This window comes from Bubalus kerabau, chromosome 20 (genome assembly GCF_029407905.1).
Source record: "Bubalus kerabau isolate K-KA32 ecotype Philippines breed swamp buffalo chromosome 20, PCC_UOA_SB_1v2, whole genome shotgun sequence".
In the NCBI taxonomy this organism is placed as follows: Eukaryota; Metazoa; Chordata; class Mammalia; order Artiodactyla; family Bovidae; genus Bubalus; species Bubalus kerabau.
The window spans coordinates 36241246-36265793 of NC_073643.1; the positions used below are offsets into that span (position 1 = coordinate 36241246).

The 24548-nt window shown below is 40.3% G+C and overlaps 1 protein-coding gene across 7 annotated transcripts in view; it reads left to right on the forward strand.

The window, feature by feature from the left end:
* The window catches only part of LOC129635355 (uncharacterized), a 434397-nt gene that overhangs the window by 21864 nt on the left and 387985 nt on the right, over nucleotides 1-24548 (forward strand). For 5 of the 7 annotated variants that reach the window (XR_008706245.1, XM_055558295.1, XM_055558298.1 and 2 more), the window contains exon 2: nucleotides 23392-23539. The exons of 1 other annotated variant lie outside the window; for it this stretch is intronic. Coding sequence is in view for 5 of the 6 variants with exons in the window: in XM_055558295.1 (XP_055414270.1) it covers nucleotides 23392-23539 (148 nt within the window). In the remaining variant the exon portion in view is untranslated. The remainder of the gene's footprint in view (nucleotides 1-23391; nucleotides 23540-24548) is intronic. One more of the 7 variants, XM_055558296.1, reaches the window with a different exon arrangement.

A 24548-nucleotide genomic window follows, 5' to 3' on the forward strand; every position in this document is an offset into this window, starting at 1 on the left:
AGAGTGGGTAGCCTTTCCCTTCTCAAAGGGAATCTTCCCAACCTAGCGATCGAACACCGGCCTCCCATGTTGCAGGCAGATTCTTTACTAGCTGAGCCACCAGGGGACCCCAAGAATACTGGAGTGGGTAGCCTATCCCTTCTCCAGTGGCTCTTCCTGACCCAGGAATCAATCTAGGGTCTCCTAAATTGCAGGCAGGTTCTTTATCAACTGAGCTACCAGGGAAGCTTGGAAGGCTGGTAGTGGTTAATTCCCTATTAAATACTGTATTAAAATAGTCTGACAAAGTTGTGGGAAGGTGGTTACTTTTTACCAAGCTGACAATACACAGGTTGGCACACTCACTCATTTGCAGGTGGCAACTAGAAGAAACCCATAGTGTTGAAGGCAATCTGTGTGTCCCTGTCTCTACCTCATTCCTTTTTGAGTGAAGCCATAGAGGAGGGATTGGGGACAGGAGGAGAAGGGGACGACAGAGGATGAGATGGCTGGATGGCATCAATGACTCGATGGACGTGAGTCTGGGTGAACTCCGGGAGTTGGTGATGGACAGGGAGGCCTGGTGTGCTGCAATTCATGGGGTCGCAAAGAGTCGGACACGACTGAGCGACTGATCTGATCTGATCTGATTAAGTTGACATTTGATATTACTAACTTGAATGATAAAATATCTTCTAGCATTTGTTTAAAGTAAGTTTTCGTCTTCTCATAATCAGCTTTTCATAAATTCTGAAAACGACAAGGTCAGAAGGAGAACAGGGATATTGTCGTGTCCTTTCCTGAATTCTCATAGAGCTTTACAACATCTTTTTGTGAGGCTAAGACTTAACACATGTGAAGCAATAGTGTTTGGCATAGGTTTTATATAAGTGTTATGAAATGTCATACTGAAAGGCACAGTTAGAGAAATAAACATCTGGATGAAGAAATATATTTAGAGCTCAAAAGAATAGAAAAATACCTGCCTTTTTTAGACTGTAAAATGGTAAAATGTGGCATCTCTTGTTTGCCTGCATTTCACACAGGGAAACAAAAACTGCTCTTTATATTTCAGGCATAAAAGGTGTGAGACAGAAGTTAGGGACTAATACAAAATTTGGAAGCTCTGCATAGTGAAGGCCAAAGATGCCTTTACTGACGTCAGGAGATCCTACACAGAGATCTTGGCCAAAAGGTTCAAAGGAGGTGCAAGCCTGCTATTAATGAGGCAGAATAAATGTTAATGGAGTAAACTAGATGGCCATGCAATAAACTAGCTAATAATGAGATAAAATACTCACAGTAAACTGTCATGGAAAACCCACTGCAACAGGAACCCTGGCATTCTGCTTGTCAATTCTGAAATAATCACATGGATTCCCTCCCCATTTGTGGTTAGATTATTTTGTTACAGTGTTTAATAAGGCCACCTCTTGGATTGTTTATGAATGTCCCTGTGTTTGGACAAAATTATTCTAAGAAATCAATAATGGCTAAAATTTTTCTCTGGCATAGCAGCTGAAGATCACCAGTTGCTTACTGGAGAACTTTGTTAAGAAGGATTCTGAGCTGCATTTGAGCTCAGCATGAAAGACTGCTCAGTTTGACATATGGTGGTGTAGAAGGGCCTACTCTGACTTGCCTTGTACATGTTTGCCTTCTGTGACTTCCCATCTTAAGTCTACTTCCCTTTCAAGTAGAAATGATTCTTTCCTGCTAGTCTGTTTGTGGCATATTAATTTAACATCTTTGTTCTTATGTTTTTGATAGATTGCACATTAATATGCCTGTGTGCCTGTAAAACACATAATATAAAGCAATTTCCAAGACAGAAATGAAATCACATTGTTTCTTAGATCACTGAAATGTTTTCTTCTCTTGCACACTTGGCAAATTTTAGAGATTCCAACAGAAACCCGGGGTATCTTACCAAGATGGCTGAGTAAAGGGCTTGCCCTCTGTGAGACTTGGTCTGATGAAAGCAGAGTCAGTTTCACACAAACAGTATTACTAAATTTGAGGCTAGGATCTTTTACCCTCCCCATGCTAACATTTATTATCTGCTAAAATCACAGCAAGCTGCAATACCAAAGCAGTTGATTGGAGTTATTCAGTAAATAACATTTGATGAAAAGAAAATTAGGTGGTAAAGAGACCCTTGAGAAATTAGAAAATAGCCTTCTAGGCTTTCAACCTATTTATCATTTACAAAGGCATTGAATAATACAGCAGGCCTAAGAACCAGCAGCAACCTGCTTCCAAATGCCCACAATACGGAATCCAATAGTTGAGCAATCCAGCTTGAGGAATTGTTCAAAGTTGAATCAAAATAAGCTTTGATTAAGGAAGAAAAAAAAAACAACCAAAAAACTAATCTTCAAGTTTAAAAGAAAGGCTTAAAAGAGCCATTACAAACAACATGAATTATTCAGGCTGGGGATATTGTGACTTGCTTTTTATACACATAAGGCTCAAATGTCTGTTCTCAAACCCAGAGCAAATAAATTGATTTATACCAGTTGAGCTATGCTTGGATAAGGGAAAAGGATGAGCCGATTTTCCTCAGTGCCCTGGCTTTGTTTTCTATACTAATATGTAGTGAACTTTGAGCCCCAGGTATTTTTGCTGTTGGGTTAGGATGGGAGAGAAGAGGCCTCATGCAACAGACTTCTGATGGGGCAAATACATTCTTCTGGAAATGTCACCCCTAAATCACTTCTGCATATAACCTTGGGTACCCAAATGGGAAAAAAAAAAACCCAGCAAAATTGCATCTGTGTGCTGCTTCAAATGCATAGCATAATGGATGAAAAATATTCTGTCACTAGATCTTAATATTAAAGATTTTTTAATTAGAGCAAATAAAGGTAACAGCCATCCTGTTGCTTTTCTGCTATAAAATCCCATCTTTTCCTGGCAGATTTTCCTAGTTTCCCTCCAGTTATACCCTGTTCTAAGTTCTCATAACACTTTGTACATCCTTCCCTGTACTGTTCTGAGAGCCACTGTGTAGTAAACAAATAATGAGCTTTGAAGTCAACCCCAGCTCCAACTGGGTAGATTACCTGTCTTCTCTGCTTCTCAGATTCTTTGTATAAAGGCTTTTATGTGAGGAGTTATGGGATAATGGCAGTGCCCAATAAATAAGAACATTTTTCTATTAATCAGATTCTCAGTTCTTAGGAACAGGGTGTACATCCCACACACAATCCTGCCAGTGATGAGACAGACACATAGATATTTTTTGAGTGAATGGTCTATATGGCTCATACATCATTCCACAGAACTTGTTCTTTTCACTGTGTTCCATTATCACTTTAAGCATTTTTCTCTCAAATCCTTCTTGTGGCTTATTTCAAAGTTTGTTTATACATCTGTTTGATTCCCACAAGTGCATTCTTGAGGCCTTACTCTTTTGTATCTGATACATTATAAGTAAACAGGACTAGTTAGCTGAGTGAGAGAAGGGAGGATGATAAATGAGACATTGGATGGTTAGAAAGTGAAACTCTCTCAGGCACATTTGACTCTTTGCTACCCTATGGATGATACAGTGTCTCCCATATTGCAGGCAGATTCTTTACCAGCTGAGCCTAGAGGGAAAGCCTAAAAGCTTATGAAGTACCAGTGCTAAATGGAACATGTATTTTTTAGTGGTTTGTTGTCTATTCTCACTGCTCCCTTATACTTGTACTATTTTCTTATTTACTCATGTATGAAACATTTACCAGTGTGCTGTGTAACATTCTGGGGAATACAGAGAAGAATCAGAGAGAGAGAGAGAGAGAGAGAGAGAGAGAGAGAGAGAGAGATGGATTACTTAAGGATGGATAGTTTTTCAGAGAAGATAGAGTGTGGGATACAACAGAATAGATTGTAAATTCAGATGATGTTACTTCAACTGGGAAGTCTTTACTAGATTCTCAGGGCTTCTCACTTCAAATCAAACTTCTTACTCTAAACTCATGATTCTCCATGACCTTAAACTCCTCTTCCACTCTGTTCTAACTGGTCCAGCTAAGTCTTCTCCTGAAACATGGCCTTTTTGCCTCTTTCATCCTCTTGTCTGAAAACCCTCCCTCACTCTTCTCTGCTTGGCACAGTCGTCTCCATATCCTTTAAAGTCCACCCCCAAAGTCATTTCTTCCTTGGAGCCTTCCCTGAGTTCCCCAACCCAGAACAGTCTTTCTCTCCTTTAAATGCATTAAGTACTGGCTACTTGTTGTTGACAGCAGAAATGAAAGTAGAGAAGATATTTAAGTTTCATAAACTCAGATGAGTAGGATACGTGTCTATAAACAGAAAGGAGGTATAGGGGAGGATTGGATTTACTGCGATAAGGTGACTTTGACAAAATTCCTCACCAGCACTGGGGATTCCTGTCTGGAGCTCAGGAAAGGCCATGCCAGTGGCATGCATTTGGGCATGCAGAGAGATAGAAATGGAAATTTGAGATGAATGGGATTGACAGGAAGGCCTAGTAAGAGACTGAGCAGAGACTTGAGGAACACCTATGTTTAAAGACTGCAAAAAGAAGAGGAACTTCTGAAAGAATTTGGGAGGGAGCTCTCTGCCACATGGAATAGAAAACAACTTACAGAGAAGCCAAAGAATGAATTCTAAAAGTTGTTAGGTAAAATGGAAGACAGTAAAGGAAGGAAGGATGAAGATACCATCTACTTTCTGGGCAGACAGTCATCTGTGTTCTTGAAGCTTAGGAAAATATGCAAATTTGTATTGTCATTTGACAGTATAATCACCATTGGATCATTGTTACAAAACAGTCTTAAAGTCACAGTAAAGAAAGCAAGTGTTGACTGAAATGAGCTCTCAAAGGCAGGTCAGTTCAGAATTTTATATGCAAAATGTAATATTTCTTGGAGAAATATTTCAGAGTGTCTTAGAGGAACTCATCAGTGCTAAATGGAAAAAAATTTATCATGAGAATATGAGATGTCTTTATTCTTGGTAGGTTTCTAGTGAATACACATGAGCTTGTTCCAGACTTTATGGAATACTAATTAATATGGATTATTAATATGGATCATATGTACAAGATAAAGTAAGTCAGTGACTACAAGTAACTCTGTAAAGCTAAGATGCTGCAAGATTGAAAAGAGAAAAAATTTGAAACTAGATGGGAAAGAAGCTATGTTCTAGGTTAAACATCTGATTGACAAGTGTTACATTAAAATTATATAAATAAGTCAACTGAGTGATCATCCACCCAGAGAGCTTCTGAAAGTCTCACCAATAAATGTTCTAATTTAAACATTCAGTTGTTTACTCTTGTAACTTTTCTGTGAGATAATTGCTTATAGAAGCATAAAGAATGATGTCAGTGAGAGAAGGACAAAAATGGACTTTAATCCACAGGTTTCTATCTTATTGTCAAACAGAAAAGGGTAGCCCCTTCCCTCACTAACAACTGAAGCCAGGTGAATAAAGACTGAGACAGAGATTCAGAGCCTCAAGATATATCAAGTAAAACAGACATGGGTATGAGACAGAGATGTATGTAACACTGCCTGGAAAAGGCACACACCCTATTGATGAGGACTCTAGAAGTTAAAAACAGTGATGATACACATGAAAAGATGCCCAGCATCACTAATCATTAGGGGAATGCAAGTCCAAATCACAGTGAGTGACCATCTTGCACCGATTAAGGTGGCTAGTATCAAAAACAAAGACAGTAACAAGTGTTGTGAGAGAGTGAAGAAATTGGAACCCTGTGTACTGTTGGTGAGAATATAAAATGTTGCAACCACTATGGAGAACAATATGGTAGTTCCTTAAAAGAGTAAAAATAAAATTACTGTTTGATCCAAGAATTACCCTTCTGTCCATTGATAGGTGAATGGACTTTTTGAAATGTGGCATACATGTATCATGAAATACATTCAGCCTTAAAAAGGAAGGGCATTCTGACACATCATTGAACCTTGAGGACTTTACGTTAACCAAAATAAGCCAGTTGTGGAAAGACAAAGAGTAATGTGATTGCCCTTATAAGCGCTCCCTAAAAGTAGTCAAATTCATAAAGACAAAAAGTATGATGGTGGTTGCCAGAAGCTGGGGAAAAGAGGCAATTGGGAGTTACTGTTTAATGGATAGAGAGTTTCAGTTTTGCAAGAACAAAAGGAGATTGCAAAGCCTGTCTGTTGTGTTTAAGAGGCAACCAGGAGACCACTGTGGTTGGAACTGAATGAGGGTAGAGAAGACGGCTAGGGGATGACAGATGGGCAAGGAGACTGACGCAGAAATGACGAAGAAAGATGCTGGTGGCGTAGGCGAGGGAGGTAAGAGTAGAGAGAGTGAGAAAAGATCATCTTTAAAGTAGTTAATGGGGTTTGCTAATGGATTAGGTACAAAAGTGTGCAAAAAAGAGAAAAGTCAAGAATGACTCTACCACAGTGGTTCTCAACCACGAATGCTTTTGCCCCCCAGGGGACATATGTCAAAAGGCACAAGAGATTCCTCCACAACAAAGAAATATCTGGTTCAAAGTGCCATACACTGAGTGAGAAAGCCTACCCTAAGGTGTTTGGCCTAAGTAATTAGGCTAATAAAGTGTGACTAAGATGATTAATTTGATGTCAGGCTCAAGACTGGGAAACAGAGGAGAATAGTTATAGGAATAGCTAACATATTAATATGTGCACTACCTCAGGGACTGTAAGCAACACGTTGAGGGGGTGATCCTATTGTCTATTGGTCAAAATAATGCTTTGAGGTATGTTTTGACATCCCTCAACATGTAGATACCCACTCCAGTGTTCTTGCCTGGAGAATCCCAGGGATGGGGGAGCCTGGTGGGCTGCCATCTATGGGGTTGCACAGTTGGACACTACTGAAGCGACTTGGCAGCAGCAGCAGCAACATGTAGATGGAAACATAGATGGTTTAACTTCTTGTAGTGCCCGAATTCAGCCAAGGTCTCTGAACCCTGAAGCTCAGAGCCAAACTGTAGGTCACAGAAGCTTCCTGAATTCACCATGTTTCCAAGTGAAGCCAATGAATAGAAGCAGTGAAGCCAAAAGGTGTGTGTGTGTGTATATATATATATATATGTACACACACACATAAATATATATACACATACACATGCTTTTGGGGGGTTTTCCTCTAAACACGAGTCCCGCAACATGAAACAATAATGTGTGCTAATTTGCTGCGGCAAAAGTGTGAAAACGGCTCAGTCATATCTGACTCTTTGCGACCCCAGACTATAGCCCACCAGGCTCTTCTGTCCATGGAATTCTCCAGGAAAGAGTACTGGAGTGGATAGCCATTCCCTTCTCCAGGGGATCTTCCCAACCCAGGTATCGAACCCAAGTCTCTAGCATTGCAGGCAGATTCTTTACCAGCTGAGCCACCTGGGAAGCCCAAGAATACTGGAGTGGGTAGCCTATCCCTTCTTTAGCGGATATTCCCGACCCAAGAATCCTACCGGGGTCTCCTGCATTGCAGGTGGATTCTTTACCAGCTGAGCCATCAGGGAATCCTACGCAGCGAAGATGCCAGGTAACAGTTAAGAAAGGTGAGATTTCTACCATCAAAGACCCATCACTTTGCATGGCTTTCCTACTTAAGGAGCAGGTGGTGGAAAGATTTCAGACCTCCTCTCAGTGTCTATTTTTCTAGTCTCTCAGTTACGTCCTGACTGGCCAGGGTCAGGATAATTTTTATATTGCAAGAGAAATGATGAAGAACAAGTATGTTGATTTCCCGGGAACGCAGACAGCAGTGTATGTGTGTCTGTTGTTGTTGTTCACTTCAGGGTGGCAGCTGCGAATGGGTTGAGAGAGAGGAGAGGGCAGTGAGGTTAAGCATTAGACAACAGTGATGTTCAGACGACCGTGCCTAATGTATAACCAGCCTCTAGGCTGGAAAACAAAGGCGAAGGGAATCCCTTCAGCACACAGTGACAAAAAGGGCAGCATTTTGGTTCCTCTGCATTTCCACCCCTTCCCAGGACTTTTGAACCATGTTTAGCAAGAAATGAAAGGAAATGGCAGGCAAGAAAGAAACAGTGTACCCTCTCTTTTTCTACTGCTACACCATCTGCTTTCAGACTACTGACTTCTTAATTATTTCACTCTTTTGGTTTTCTGCACATGTTTTGAATGATAAGCAGTATTTGGCAAAGAGGACTGGCTTTTAGCCTCAGAGTGAAACTCTCAGGATCATCCTAGATCAGTGAGGGATTTGGTTTTTGCTCTCCCCTCCTGACCAGTACCCTACTGTGTAGGAGACACTGAATAAATGATATACTAAATTTAATAAGCTCACCTAACTCTATGTATGTTAAGGCTCAGATGGCATATCGCCTCATCCGTGGTGCCTTTGATGACCTCTTCATTCATGCAGCTCTCTCCCCCTGAATCCCATGATACCCATTGCCTGTGCAGCTCATTCATTAAAAAAAAAATTGTTTCATGGAGCACTAAATATGTGCTTGTTATTGTGTTAGGAGCTGAGGGTACAGCGGTGACAGACAAAAATCCCTGCCTCCTCGATCTGACTTTCCAGTCTATCATATTATTAAATATGTCTCCAAACACTGGTTAAATTTTTGTGTATTTACTAGCCTCTGCAAGTAGACTGTAAATTTTTTTTAAACCTAGACTTATATTTATTTTTTGGTACCCTGAGCTTTGAATACTGTATCTTCAGAGCAGCAGGAACTCATTAAATCTTTGTTTCAGAATTCAGAAACAGAGGCATTCTCAAATCCTGCCAGTAAGAGACTCACTGGAAATCCATTGTTGCTGATGCCTGCTCTGAATGGGTGATGATTTCCAGTAGTTAGCAAGTTAAATTACCCACAGAGTTTGGGTCCATGAAATAAATAGCATCTTCTCTAGTTTTATAAAACACCATGCCAAGAGGGGAAAAAACTACAAAATGAGACCAGCGTCACTAGTTAGTGGTGGACTGTTTGTGCTTATCTGTAAGTTCGTGTTTTTCATCTCTTGTAAACTCTGTAAGCTGGTTCTGTATCTCAAAGCGGAGATTTGCCAGATAGGCTGTGATGTTACTCATGTCACATGTTTGCTGCAAGTACAAGGTGCTGTGATTATTATGGGCAGTTAATTATTTGTGGCTTTGGGCAGAGGGAAGCCAGTGGTTACATGGTGATTCAAGCAGCTTCTTGCATGGAGAACTTTTGGTCTAAGACCTGCTGTTTTAGAAAAACAGAACCATTTGGGAAGTCCAAGTTTCATTTGGACCTTTTTAGCATGTATCTCGGAAAAGGCAATGGCACCCCACTCCAGTACTCTTGCCTGGAAAATCCCATGGATGGCGGAGCCTGGTAGGCTGCAGTCCATGTGGTCGCTAAGAGTCAGACGCGACTGAGCAGCTTCACTTTCACTTTTCACTTTCATGTATTGGAGAAGGAAGTGGCAACCCACTCCAGTGTTCTTGCCTGGAGAATCCCAGGGACGGGGGAGCCTGGTGGGCTGCCGTCTATGGGGTCACATAGAGTTGGACACGACTGAAGCGACTTAGCAGCAGCAGCAGCATGTATCTATGAGATGTCATTTAGGAGGGGAGTTGCCAGGGACAGACACCTTGCCTCCCAAAACAAATGCCCTATCTGCCTACTGATACTTTAGATAGGGGTTTGTTTTTTTTTTAACCCCAGTTAAGCAAAGCTTAGAAATGCAACTACCCCTATGAAAAGTCATAATGAATTCTAAGAGGAAAAAAAAAAAAACTCATTATGAAATCTGCAGACTTTAAAGACTACATTTTTACCTAAGACCAGACCACTGTGGATAAAACATGCTTTGTAAGCTGGTCCCGTTTGTATTAAGAAGAAAATGTCTTAATACATGATGTCTTATTTCTATTTTTTAGTTACTAGATATATATTTTCTGTCATAAAACCCCAATAAATATGTATCAAGTGATGGAAATTTTAAGGTTACATTTTTAGTTGTAAATCATATATTTAATATAGAGTCTGGGTGGATGACCATATGTAGGGTTTAAATACATATAATCTTCCTTTCTTTAGGTACGTATCCAGTTTTGCTTCAGATATTACCAATGAGTAACCTCTTTTTCCATTTCATCTGCCCCATAAGAACATATTCAAACTTAATTTAGCTCAAAAATTTTTGTCAAATGCTGACCCAGAGTTAGGTGCTATGGAGGTATGCCAGAATAAGAGAACTCTGTTTTGTGAGAGAGACTCAACACAAATTGAGTCCCAAATAGCCATAAAACTACAGTTAACCCTTGAACAACATGGCTTTAAACAGGGAGGATCCACTTAAGAGCAGGTTTTTTTCAAGAGTCAACAAGGCAGTGCCACAACATCTGTGTTGGTTGACTCCACTAATGTAGAACTGCGGATTCAAAAGGAGCCACAGATGCAAAGGACCAACTGTAAGTTATAGGCAGATTTTCCATTGCTACAAGGGTTGGTCCCCCAATCCCCTCATTGTTCAAAGGTCAACCATATAAGGGCTGTCATGACAGAGAAATATTCATACTCAAAAACTGTCCTGCACTCAATATGCCAGCAAATTTGGAAAACTCAGCAGTGGCCATAGGACTGGAAAAGGTCAGTTTTCATTTCAATCCCAAAGAAAGGCAATGCCAAAGAATGTTCAAACTACTGCACAGTTGCACTCATTTCTCATGCTCACAAGGTAATACTCAAAATCCTTCAAGCTAGACTTCAACTGTATGTGAACTGATAACTTCCAGATGTACAAGCTGGATTTAGGAAAGGCAGAGGAACCAGAGATCAAATTGCTGACACTGGTTGGATCATAGAAAAAGCAAGAGAGTTCCAGGAAAACATCTACTTCTGCTTCATTGACTACACTAAAGTTTTTGACAGTGTGGATCACAACAAACTGTGGAAAATTCTTAAAGGGACAGGAATACCAGACCACCTTACCTGCCTCCTGAGAAACCTGCATGTAGGTCAAGAAGCAACAGTTCGAACCTGACATGGAACCACAGGCTGGTTCAAATTTGGGAAAGGAGTATGTCAAGGCTGTATGTTGTCACCCTGCTTATTTAACTTATATGCAGAGCACATCATGTGAAATGCCAGGCTGGATGACTCACAGGCTGAAATTGAGATTACTGGGAGAAATATCAACAACCTCAGATATCCGGATGACACCACCCTAGTGGCAAAAAGTGAAGAGGAACTAAAGAGCCTCCTGATGAAGGTGAAAGAGGAGAATGAAAATGCTGGCTTAAAACTCAACATTCAAAAAGCTAAGATCATGGCATGCAGTCCCATCACTTCATGACAAATAGATGGGGGAAAAAAGTGGAAACAGTGACAGACTTTATTTTCTTGGGCTCCAAAATCACAGTGGACAGTGACTGTAGCCATGAAATTAAAAGACACTTGCTCCTTGGAAGAAAAGCTGTGACAAATCTCCTGCTGCTGCTGCTAAGTCGCTTCAGTCGTTTCCGACTCTTGCGACCCCATGGACGGCAGCCCACCAGGCTCCCCCGTCCCTGGGATTCTCCAGGCAAGAACACTGGAGTAGGTTGCCATTTCCTTCTCCAATGAATGAAAATGAAAAGTGAAAGTGAAGCTGCTCAGTCGCGTCTGACTCTTAGCGACCCCATGGACTGCAGCCTACCAGGCTCCGCCATCCATGGGATTTTCCAGGCAAGAGTACTGGAGTGGGGTGCCATTGCCTTCTCCGGTGACAAATCTAGTCAACATATTAAAAAGCAGAGATATCACTTTGCTGACAAAGGTTGGTATAGTCAAAGCTATGGTTTTTCCAGTAGTCGCATATGGACATGAAAGGTGGACCATAAAGAAGGCTGAGCATCGAAGAATTGATGCTTTTGAACTGTGGTGTTGGAGAAGACTCTTGAGAGTCCCTTAGACTGCAAGGAGATCCAACCAATCCATCCTAAAGGAGATCAACCTTGACTATTCATTGGAAGATGTGATGGTGAAGCTCCTCTCCTTTGGCCACCTGATTTGAAGAGCTGACTCACTGGAAAAAATTCTGGTGGTGGGAAAGATTGAGGGCAGGAGGAGAAGGGGGCATGAGAGGATGAGATGGTTGGATTGGCGTCATTGACTCAATGGACTTGAGTTTGAGGAAACTCCGGAAGATGGTGAAGCACAGGGAAGCCGGGTGTGCTGCAGTCCATGGGGTTGCAAAGAAGCGGACGGGACTGAGTGACTAAGCAACAACAAATCATACTCAGAAGTAATCTGAGGTTACAAAACAAGTTGCGTAACCTTCGTATTTGTGTATTGGTATGCTGATTTATTTTCAAAGTGTTTTGAATAGGTACATATGTAAGATTTGTTTTCGAGAAGTTGTTTCCTCTTAGTTCTCATTCTTGCAGCATTTTGCCTATACTCTCATAGTGTACTGTGATTGTTCAGTAAATGTATTAAATTAGTTGTTCTGTCTCTTCCTTCAAACACCGAAGTCCTCCAGGCCAGAGACCTTCTTTCTCCTTCCTGCTTATTTTTGTATCCACTATGCCTAGCACCATATTTGGCACAAAGAAATATTCATTGTATTTTTTATCAAATGTATACTTCAGTGTCCTGACTTCGTATCTATCAGTAAGAGTTGTGATCATAACTCACTTCTTTCTCACTACAAGGACAAATTCAGGATGCAAAGATCTTTTTTCTGTCTCTTAAATCAGAATTAGTTTTTTGAGTAAGAGTTGGTTGGTTTATGCATATTGCATAGAGATACTATAAGTGAAAATAGAATTTGCCCCTGACTTATCTTTATACATTCAAAATGGAATGTCTGTCCCACATCTGTTTTATATTTTCCTTGTAGTTTATTCTCATCTCTTTCTCAGTATCTCATATGTATAATAATAGAAGTTCTTTCTTGTTCTCCTTTCTATGGCTGCTTTAAGCTACACTGCTTTTAGGAGTCTATTTGTATTCAGAGACTCCAGTGGTAAGTTATTTCAACAGGATGAAGCTCTTTAATCCTATTTTATATCTAAAAGGCATGCTCAACACTATCTCTTGAGAATCCAATTTCGTAAGGTTATATTCCTGAGACTGGAAATTTTCAAAACTTAGAGTTCAAAGTTAAGTATCAAATTTAGACAAAGCCCAGACAATCCCAGCTAAGACTGATTTGTGTGGCCATAAGCAGCAACAATCTTCCAGTGGCTATTGGTATAATAACTATGATTGTGAATTAACAAAGTCAAGTTTCTCTCCTCTGGGCCCTACACACTTGGACCTGTTTTTCCTAAACAGAATTTGTCGAGAATGTAACACTCACAATAAAAGCCACCAGAACACGATAGCAGACATCCATGTAACTACTAGGTAGCAAAACAGTAGGATGTAATTTCAGAATAAATTCAGTTATAAATCAAAATGCCGTTACTGAGACAACAAACAGCAATTTCTAGGTGGAAACCTACTGAGTACAGCTAGTGGAGGAAGCTGCTAAGTCACCAGCTCCTAACTTTCATGAGCAACATGCCAAGGTCAAGTGTCTTTTCTAAGCCATTTTTTTTGGTCCATGAAATACAGAGATGAAGAAATAATTGTGATTTTTTTTAAGTAAATGTAATGAAAATTTAAAAACTATATACATCCAACAGGTAAAACACCCTCAAGCTGCTGGTTTACTGAAGCTTCCAGCTAAGTGTTAATTCTAAAATCACTGATGGGCCAAGACACTTAGGAATTCCTTACCAGCACCCTCACTACCTATTGGATTTTAAAATTACTTCTGGGAAATCGAGTGGAAAATTTACCCCCAGAAATGAGTTATTAATTATTCTATATGTCTTTTTTTTTAATTGAGAATTTCCAATGCTATAATGGTAATGGATTAATGCAGACTTTTATTTTTGGGTCATATGGAAAGTTAGAATTAAAATCACCTGCCTTTCAGTGAAATCAGTATAGATGAATTCAGGACTTACATACCACAAGGAGCCAGCTTTCATTCCTGAAAGTCCAGGAATGAGATGTAGGCCAAATACATGCAAATCTACCAAATGTCAACTTACTCTAGTCCTATGGCTTCTCAGAAAACTCTTAAATACAATGGAAAGAAGGAAATAAAAATTAAGATAAAATAATTTAATAAGGAGGATGTGGAACATAAGACTGATTTTTTTTTTCTGACAAAGTTGCAAAAATACTTTAATTTCCAAATATGCAGACTCTCCTCCCTCAGAAGTTTGAATCATTTATATATTAAAGATGAAAGAAAATATGTCATTTCTGTAAGTCCCATCTTAGACATAATAGGACTAATTAGCAATTTCTCTCTGAAGGGGGCTTTTTTATGCACAGTCGGGACTGTTGGGTCTTTGCTCATAATGCATCCTGTGCAAAGAACTCTGCTGCCCTCTGCTGTCACTGAAGGTAGAGGACACAGAAGAAAAGAAAACTCGGGCACCTGTGAATGGGAGAGGATGGGAACCCCTTGGTATTGGAAGCTTCCCTGGTGGCTCAGATGGTAAAGAACCTGCCTGCAAATGCAGGAGACCTGGCTTCCATCCCTGGGTTGAGAAGATCCCCTGGAGAAGGAAATGGCTACCCACTCCAGGATTCTTGCCTGGAGAATTCCATGGACAGAGAAGACTGGCAGACTACAGTCCATGGGATCACAAAGAGTTGGACATGACTGAGTGACTTTTACTTTCACTGGAAGGCCAGGCAAGTCAATGCCCCTTCTGAGGGAAAAGACCCTTGTAAACATCCTTGAGCTACTGATTCAGTTCTTCACTCTGACTGGATACAAGAGAAGAAGTAAGGAAGTAGCTACAGGTGTGAGATGTATCTTACTGTGGTTTTGATTTTCATTTCCCTGATTATTAGTGATGTTGAGCATCTACCCATTTGTCTTTTTCCATTTGTCTGTCTTCTTTAAAAAAACATCTGTTCAGATCCTCTGTCCATTTTTAATTGGGTTATTTTTCTGATATTCAGTTATATGAGTTCTTTGCATATTTTGGATATTAACTTCTTATCAGATACATTGTTTGCAAATATCTTCTCCCATTTGGTAGGCTGCCTTTACATTTTTTGATGGCTTCCTTCACTGTGCAAGAGCTTTTTACTTTGATGTAGTGCCATTTCTTTTATTTTTGCTTTTATTTCCCTTTCCTAAAGAGGCAGATCCAAAAATATAAATATATATTGGTAAGACCAATGGCAAAGGCCATACTGCCTCGGTCTTCTGAAAATCTTATGGTTGAACTCTTTACCAGATAGATTGCATGTTTCTATCATTTAGTTCTTTTTCTGAGGTTTTATCTTATTCCTTCATTTGGAACATCTGTTCCCTCATTTTACCTAATTCTCTGATTTTGTTTATGTGTATTAGTTAGGTCTGTTGTCTCTCCCAATCTTGGAAAAGCGGCCTTCTGTAGGAGATGTCCTATGTTGCCAGCAGCATGCTCCCCCCTGGTCACTGGAGCTGTGTGCTCTGGGATGCGCCTGTGTGACTGTGCACACTTGTGCAGGGACCATTGTGTGCGCCGCTAGGCAGGGCTGGCCACGGGCCCTCTTGGCTGCAATGCCCTGCTTTGTGCTGTGGCTGCAGGTCCACTGGAGAACAGAGCAGGCCTCTTGCACAACAGCCCAGTGGCATGTGACTCTGCAGGCCCCCGGGTGCACGGGGCAGGCTTCTCGCATGGTCAGCTGCACAGCCCTGCAGACACCGTGGCTTCTGGCCCATTGGTAGTCAGGGCCAGGTTCCCACATGGCTGGCCACATGGTTTGCTTGCCCACAGCTTCTTCAGGCTCACAGTCTGGGGAGCCCAATGTGGGACTCAAGACTCCCACTTCCTGGGGAGGACCTTTGCGGTTGTGATATTCCTCCCATTTGTGAATCACCAGCCCCAGAGTGTGACTAAACCACATCTCTGCCACTCCTACCTGTCATATAAACCTGCTGCTTTATATCTTTAGTTGTGGAGATTCTTTTCTGCTAGTCTTTACATTGTTCACACAAATAGTTGTTCTGTGAGTAGCTTTAATTTTTGGTGTGCCCTTGGGAGGAGATAACTACAGGGTCTTCCTAGTGGACTGTCTTGGGCAGACTTTCCAGGAATAAATTACACTTCAAGTTCATTAGTGGTCATTTATGGACCATTGCAGGGAGAGGGCCAGAAAAATGTAAAAGACACACACACTTACTCACTCACTCATTCACTCAGTCATTCCCCTATCCCGGCTTCAACCAGCCCAGTTCTATCAGAGGATGTTTAGTGTAATGGTTAGGAGCTTGTGTGCTGGATTCTGACTCCTAATTCTGATACTTATTAGCTTTGTGACTTTGACTGGGTTTCTTACCTTTTTTGTACCTCAGTTTTCTTATTTGCAATGCAAGGTGGTTGTGAAGATCAAATGAGTTAATGTCAGAAGCTTAGACCCTACTGCTTGATGTATAATAAATGTTGAATGGTGATAACTGTCTATGTGGGACATCTCTTCCTATCACTGTAAAATCCTCTCAGCCTTACCTCTTATCTCACCAGGCACTACTTGTGACAGCTCTGTGCCAGCTTTGAAGGCTTTAACATGTACAGTGGCACAGTTTTCCATCTGGGCCACAGCCCTGTACCTTTTTCTTTCAGCCCTTGGGTTTCTAAGATGCCACATCATGGGGTACCCTCAACAACCTGCTTGGTACTCAAAATCTTCTCATCCCAGAAATGCAAAGAAGTTCATCTAGTGGACCATCTTTGACCTAGGTGAAATGGAAACAAAAGAAAAATATTTCTTTTTCTTTTTTTGCTCCTAGGTAGGCAATTTTAAAACATGTTTTATGAGCTTTTTCAGAAGGTTTGGAATTAAACACCCATTGCCTGCAGAGGAGGCCAAGCCCATATAGAAACTTCCCCCCTACTTCCCTCCTGTTCCCCTGTACTCCTGCTCACTGGGATCACCTTCCCAAATTAACCATGTGCACTTGAAAGCTTGTCTTCGGCTCCACTTTCAGGGGAACCCAGGATAAAACACTATTGTTTTTAATTTTCTTAGCTTTGACTTTAAAAATGGTTACCCAGTTACTCATATGGTATGTCTATTTACAGACTGCCCTTGACTCTTGTCTTGTCTTTGGGATCTTGACTCTCTTTTCTGTGGCATCTCTAGTCTCATTCCTTTTATTGATTCCTTCTGAATATCCTCTCCATCCTGGAGAGACCTTCTGCCTCATGCCACTGCCCGAGTTCTTGGTAGAGGAGTCTGCCTTTGCTGCTATCATTTGTTCAGCTCTCATTCATCCATCTCCTCCCCTGCTCTGAAGCCATTCTCACAACTGACCTGTCAAGTGACAACTCCAGTCACTTAGAGGAAATAAAGTGGAACTGTTAAGCTGTGGCAGGATGAGTTATTATAAAACCTGAATCCATTCTGCAAAGAGGTTTGTAAATAATGAGAAGAAATATACTCATATTAATTAACATGTAATGATTTATATGCATTCTTATTTAATACTCAAAACAAGCCTATTTTTTAGTTGAGAAAATAGATTCAGAGAAGTTAACTTTTCAGCAAGCACACAGCTAGACTGTGCAGTGTGTGTGTTAGTCGGTCAATGGTATCTGACTCTTTACAATCCCATGGACTGTAGCCCATCAGGCTCCTCTGTCCATGGGATTCTTCAGGCAAGAATACTGGAGTGGGTTGCCATTCCCTTCTCCAGGGGATCTTCCCTGAACCAGGGATTGAACCCCAGGTATCTTGCACTGCAGCCAAATTCTTTACCATTTGAGGCACCAGGGAAGCCCCAACCCATGCAGAACTAGGACTTGAATTCAGGTCTTTCTTCTTAGATGCTCAGCTCTTACTCCATTAGGAACCTCTTTAGCGATGACTTCTGTGCTTGGCCCTGGTCTGAAGGCTGTCCGTAGTTCTCAGTACTGTGATGTGTAGATTTTTTCCCACTGATTTAAAAAGCAGGAGTGAAAGGAATCCCATTATATAGTGACAGAAAGTATATTTAAAATTACTTAGGGCTTTGGATTAAGGAAAAATGGAAACTGACTACTCATGGGTACAGGTTTTCATGTGGGGTGTTGAAAATATTCTAAAATTGATTATGGTGACTATCGCAAAGCTCTGTGAATATGCTAAAACAGCAACAACAATGAATTCTACGCTTCCAACGAGTGATTTGTCAGTATCTGGATTCTTTTTTTTTATTTTTAAACTTTACATAAGTGTATTAGTTTTGCCAAACATCAAAATGAATCCGCCACAGGTATACATGTGTTCCCCATCCTGAACCCTCCTCCCTCCCCATACCATCCCTCTGGGTCATCCCAGTGCACCAGCCCCAAGCATCCAGTATCGTGCATCGAACCTGGACTGGAAACTCATTTCATACATGATATTTTACATGTTTCAATGCCATTCTCCCAAATCTTCCCACCCTCTCCCTCTCTCACAGAGTCCATAAGACTGTTCTATACATCATTGTCTCTTTTGCTGTCTCGTACACAGGGTTATTGTTACCATCTTTCTAAATTCCATATATATGCGTTAGTATACTGTATTGGTGTTTTTCTTTCTGGCTTACTTCACTCTGTATAATAGGGTCCAGTTTCATCCACCTCATTAGAACTGATTCAAATGTATTCTTTTTAATGGCTGAGTAATACTCCATTGTGTATATGTACCACAGCTTTCTTATCCATTTGTCTGCTGATGGACATCTAGGTTGCTTCCATGTCCTGGCTATTATAAACAGTGCTGCGATGAACATTGGGGTACACGTGTCTCTTTCCCTTCTGGTTTCCTCAGTGTGTATGCCCAGCAGTGGGATTGCTGGATCATAAGGCAGGTCTATTTCCAGTTTTTTAAGGAATCTCCACACTCTTCTCCATAGTGGCTGTACTAGTTTGCATTCCCACCAACAGTGTAAGAGGGTTCCCTTTTCTCCACACCCTCTCCAGCATTTATTACTTGTAGACTTTTGGATCGCAGCCATTCTGACTGGTGTGAAATGGTACCTCATAGTGGTTTTGATTTGCATTTCTCTGATAATGAGTGATGTTGAGCATCTTTTCATGTGTTTGTTAGCCATCTGTATGTCTTCTTTGGAGAAATGTCTATTTAGTTCTTTGGCCCATTTTTTGATTGGGTCATTTATTTTTCTGGAGTTGAGCTGTAGGAGTTGCTTGTATATTCTCGAGATTAGTAGTATCTGGATTCTATCTCAAAAACTGTGATTGAAGAAAAACCCACTAGAATTTTTACCGAATCTATTGGATAACCAAATACAACACATGTGTAGGAACTGGTCAGTAATGGCGCTGTTACTCCTCATATTCACAACCAGTAATTTTTTTCATAAAATGGTGCTTGGTTTTCACTTGCATATATTTGTGGGCTGGAGGATTTGGGGTTCCAGAAAGTATTCCTTTTCAGATTGTTGCTGATCTGGCACAAGGTTACTGAGCCCCGTGACTAGGAAGCCTGCAAGCAGCTCTGGGTGCAGCCACCCTCTTCTGCTCTTTTAAAAGTAAGAAAAGATCATCAGCATCTGAAAGAAAACAGCATAGAATCCTGTGAATGCCTGCCTTTGATGTGGCCTTACTTAGGGACCCACATCCAGATGTCCCAGGCAATTACAATGACCACTTTGCCTCAAATATGTCTTCTTGTCCTAACTCCCAACAACAAAAGGGAATAGAAAAGTAAACTGTAACTGAGTTCCACAAACCAATATGCTGTTCTTAACCATGCTGCGATTCATGGGGTCGCAAAGAGTCGGACACTGAGCGACTGAACTGAACTGAACCTTCCAGGAGATGTTGACTGTAGGGAAGCTGTGCAGCGGGGAAAGTGCCATTCAGCTTTGAAAAACGTAGACTCACAATGAGCCTCTGCTCACCTGAGGCAGGGACATCCTACAAAAGAAAGATGATTAGTGTGGCAGGACCATTGACCATTAACTATCGGCATCTACTGACACTATTATTTCAGTATCTTGATTAATTTCACCCTGAACATCCAAGAGGAGGTGGATTTCCCACTTCTCTTCACCTGTGACCTTAGTAACTGCTGATCACTTAGGGGTGCCTCCTGTCCTAAACAACTCGCATCCTCAACAATGTTGTTGTTTTTTTTTTATTATTCTGATCCACAAAACTAAAGCTGATGTGTGTCACAGCACAGGGGGAGTCTCTTTCTCAGCTTTCCCTGCTTCCTCAGCTTGTAGAAGAGAAACCAGAACTGTAGGTAGTTTTCTCCAGATTCCCCTAAGGAGAAACTCTAATCTACATAGGAAAGAATGCCTTATAAATCTACATGATAAAACACCAGAGAAAGGATAAAGGAAAAATTAGGGGAGGAAAAAGCTGGATACTCTAAGGAAAAATGGCCACTCCTATATTCCTGAGCTTTGAAAGATACAAGTAAGGGTTTTGACCCCAACAGTTCTTTGGGCCATGGGTTTATTGCCTCTGCTTAATACATTGCCTTGAGACTCACCACATGGGTCAAGAATTCTCCCTGGATGTTCCCACTGAGAGAGGACCCCTTAGATATGTTTTTAAAAACAATTGGTGGTACATTGAGACAGTAAGCAGAGGGTTTTAGAATCCTGGGGACAGAGTATAAGGACATTGCACTTTACCTAAAGGAAAGTAAACTTTCTCCTTGGTTAACACAAATCAGATTTTCTAAATGAATAGGATTGGACAGAACTAGTGACAGCTTATTTTGCAAAGTATTAACTAAATTGATAAAACTTTAACAATGGAGGTGGAGTAAGTAGACAAAACTATTTTTTGGAGAAGGATTTCAGATTCCTCAATACACAGGAATGCTAAAAGTCCTTCTGCTCCTAGTTTCTATTGAGAAAAATCTAGAAAAGAGCTCTTGGGGAGAGAGAAGATCTGAACACAAAAGCTTGACTCACTTCTTAGCTATGGGACTCTAGGCAGGCTAGTTTACCTCACTAATCTTCCCCTTCTTAATGGGTGGTGAAAAAAATTTTTTACTTGGCTTTCCCACAACACTATTACTGTTTTGGTTATTACATGTATCTACTACTGATAAATATATATTTATCTACTTATACTACTGATAAGTATATATATAAATATATATATACTTACCATATGTAAAAAAGGAAGGGAGAAATAGCAGCATCTATTAAGTGCACCTAAGTAAGGAACTGTCATTATCCCATTTTATAGATCAGCAAGTTGGTTCTCAAAAAATTCACTAAGTGATGCCAGGTCAAATACCTAGATAGTGCCAGGACTGGTTCAAACCCAGTCTGTTTCCTTTCAAAGTCTCTTTCTTCCAGTGGTCACTTTTCTTTTTATTAAATAGTGAAGTATTCTACAGGTACAGTGTTATTTAGATCACCAAATTTTCACTTGACAGTTTCTTCTTTGTCAGATGAAATTTTTGTGTTTATAATCAGGAGTTCCGTTTCTTAAAAAAAACTTACTGAAGTTTTCAAGTGTCTACACCATTTATAACTACCTGAAGCAGTCTTGTTGAAGATTCAAGTGAATCTTTGCCTATCTTGTAGCATCTCAAGTTAACCTTCTCATCTGTAACTGAAAATATAATAAATGTTAATGGCAACCCACTCCGGTACTCTTGCCTGGAAGGTCCCATGGGCAGAGGAGCCTGGTGGGCTGCAGTCCATGGGGTCGCTGAGGGTCGGACGCGACTAAGCGACTTCGCTTTCACTTTTCACTTTCATGCATTGGAGAAGGAGATGGCAACCCACTCCAGTGTTCTTGCCTGGAGAATCCCAGGGACGGGGGAGCCTGGTGGGCTGCTGTCTATGGGGTCGCACAGAGTCAGACACGACTGAAGCGACTTAGCAGCAGCAGCAGCAGCAGCAAACTCAACCTGGGTTTTCGGTGTGAAAAACTGATTACAGAATATTAACAGTATATTTATATGAACTAATTTAAGAATTTCTTGGTTTCTCTTTTCCTTATTCTTCTCAGTGATAAAAACAAAGGAATAATCAGATATTATAAATAGTGCTGCAGTGAACATTGGGGTATGTGTAGACATGGAAGTAACCTAAATATCCATTACCAGATGACAAAAGAAAATATGGCCCATATATATATACACAATGGGATATTACTCAGCCATAAACAGAATGAAATAATGCTGTTTGCAGCAGTATAGATGGACCTAGAGATCATCATGCCAAGTGAAGTAAGCCAGACAGATATCATACCACCGCTTATATGTGAAATCTTAAAAAAGAATAATACAAATGAACTTATATATAAAGCAGAAATAGACTCACAGACATAGAAAACTTATGGTTATCAAAGGTTAAGGGAGTGGGAGGGATAAATTATGAGTTTGGGATTAACACACACACTACTGAATATAAAACAGATAATCAACAAGGACCTACAGTATAGCTCAGAGAACTTATACTCAATATATTTTGTAATAACTGATATTGGAAAATATTCTAGAAAAGAATATGTATATGTGTGTATATATTATATATATATATATGTATATATATATATATATAAAAGTATGTGTGTGTATAACTGAATCACTTTGTTACATACCCGAAACTAACACAGCACTTTAAATCAGCTAAACTTTAGTTAAAAAAATTTAACTCATTTTAAACTAAAAAATAATACTGGTTAGGGGGAAAAGTCCTTATTTGGCCCTAGGTAACTACTTGCCATTTCTAGGCTTATCAATACACAAGTTCTGAGTTAAGCATGAAATACTGCTGATAAAGTTATTCTCTAAGTTACTAGGTGTTATCTACCAGCAGTTGGACCTAGGTTAACAAGCAAAGCTCAGATTCCACAGCTATTTTAAGTATCTCATTAAAAAGTGAAAACATATTTAAATACCCAGAAAATTTAAAGAAGGGAAAAGATAGGAGGCAGAAAAAAATTAAAGAGGGTCAGAAAGAAATGCATCAGTGATTTCTCTGTCAGGTAACACTTTCTCAAACTGGCCTGATCGCTGAAGATGAAATAGAAATTTCTTTATCAAACGAGAATGTGAAAGAACTGACCTTTGATCAAATGTCCGTTTGTAGTTTTGACAAGGAAATTTGCTTGGGAAAAAAAAAAGTACACTGGACACTTCCTACATGAAAAGTTAAGTTGCAGTAATGTAAAGGCAGCCAGAGGTCAGACTTCTTAAAACAAGTCTGTCAGATAAAACCTGACTCCTTCTACTATGCACGTGGTGTGTTTTTCAATCTGCAAAGGGTTTTTAAGGACAGATGTGGTATTTTTGTTCTGTGCTGAACATAATTTTAGGCCTGAGTTTGAGCTTCTAATTTTTCACCTAGCATATATTACAGATTGGGATGGAAAAAAGCTAAAATGGTAACATAAATATTGTCAGCCATCTAATTTGTATTCAGTAATTATTCTACAAGATAATTAGTTATAAGCCTATTGATTTCATTTTAGTGTCCCCTATAACATGCAGTACTTTGGCCACCTCATGCGAAGAGTTGACTCATTGGAAAAGACTCTGATGCTGGGAGGGATTGGGGGCAAGAGGAGAAGGAGACGACAGAGGATGAGATGGCTGGATGGCATCACTGACTCAATGGACGTAAGTCTGAGTGAACTCCAGGAGTTGGTGATGGGCAGGGAGGCCTGGCGTGCTGCGTGCGTTCATGGGGTTGCAAAGAGTTGGACACGAATGAGCGACTGATCTGATCTGATCTGATAACATGCTAGTAGAAGACCCATAGCTGTGTTTGAAAAGTTAACTAAAAATGACTTGAGGGTCCCTTGGACTGCAAGGAGATCCAACCAGTCCATCCTAAAGGAAATCAATCCTGAATATTCATTGAAAGGACTGATGTTGAAGCGAAACTCCAATACTTTGTCCACCTGATGTGAAGAGCTGACTCATTTGAAAAGACCCTGATGCTGGGAAAGATTGAAGGTGGGAGGAGAAGGGGACGACAGAGGATGAGATGGTTGGGTGACATCACCGACTCAATGGACATGAGTTTGAGTAAACTCTGAGAGTTGGTGATGGACGGGGAGGCCTTGCGTGCTGCAGTCCATGGGATTGCAAAGAGTTGTACACAACTGAGCAACTGAACTGAAAAATGACTGTATTATGTAATGATCTGAGTGAGTACAAGATTATTAATATTTATATGTAAAATCATCATGGTACAGATATATGATCATTTTTATTTTCATTCAGAGAATTTGATAGTTGGTAATGAACCTATTTGTAATGAGATCCTCCTCATGAAGTCAAACTAATTCAAAATACTGGAAATGATAGAGTACAAGACCCCTGCCCTGACTTCTCACCCTATGCATTTTTCCATTCAGCCACATTATATAGTATTTTAAAGACTGTATTCCATGCACATAGCAGGAAGTTAATACATATTTGTAGAATCACAGAATATTATATACAATATTGATAGTTGTTTGGAAGAAGCAATCAAAGAAAATTCTCCTTTTGTCCTTCTAATAGAGCTCTTTACTGAATGAAATTCATTTTTACTTTGGGGAGGCAAATAGAATTATGATTAATTGTATGGACTTTAGAATCTCACATCTTAGTAACAAATCCCAGATAAATCTTAACAACG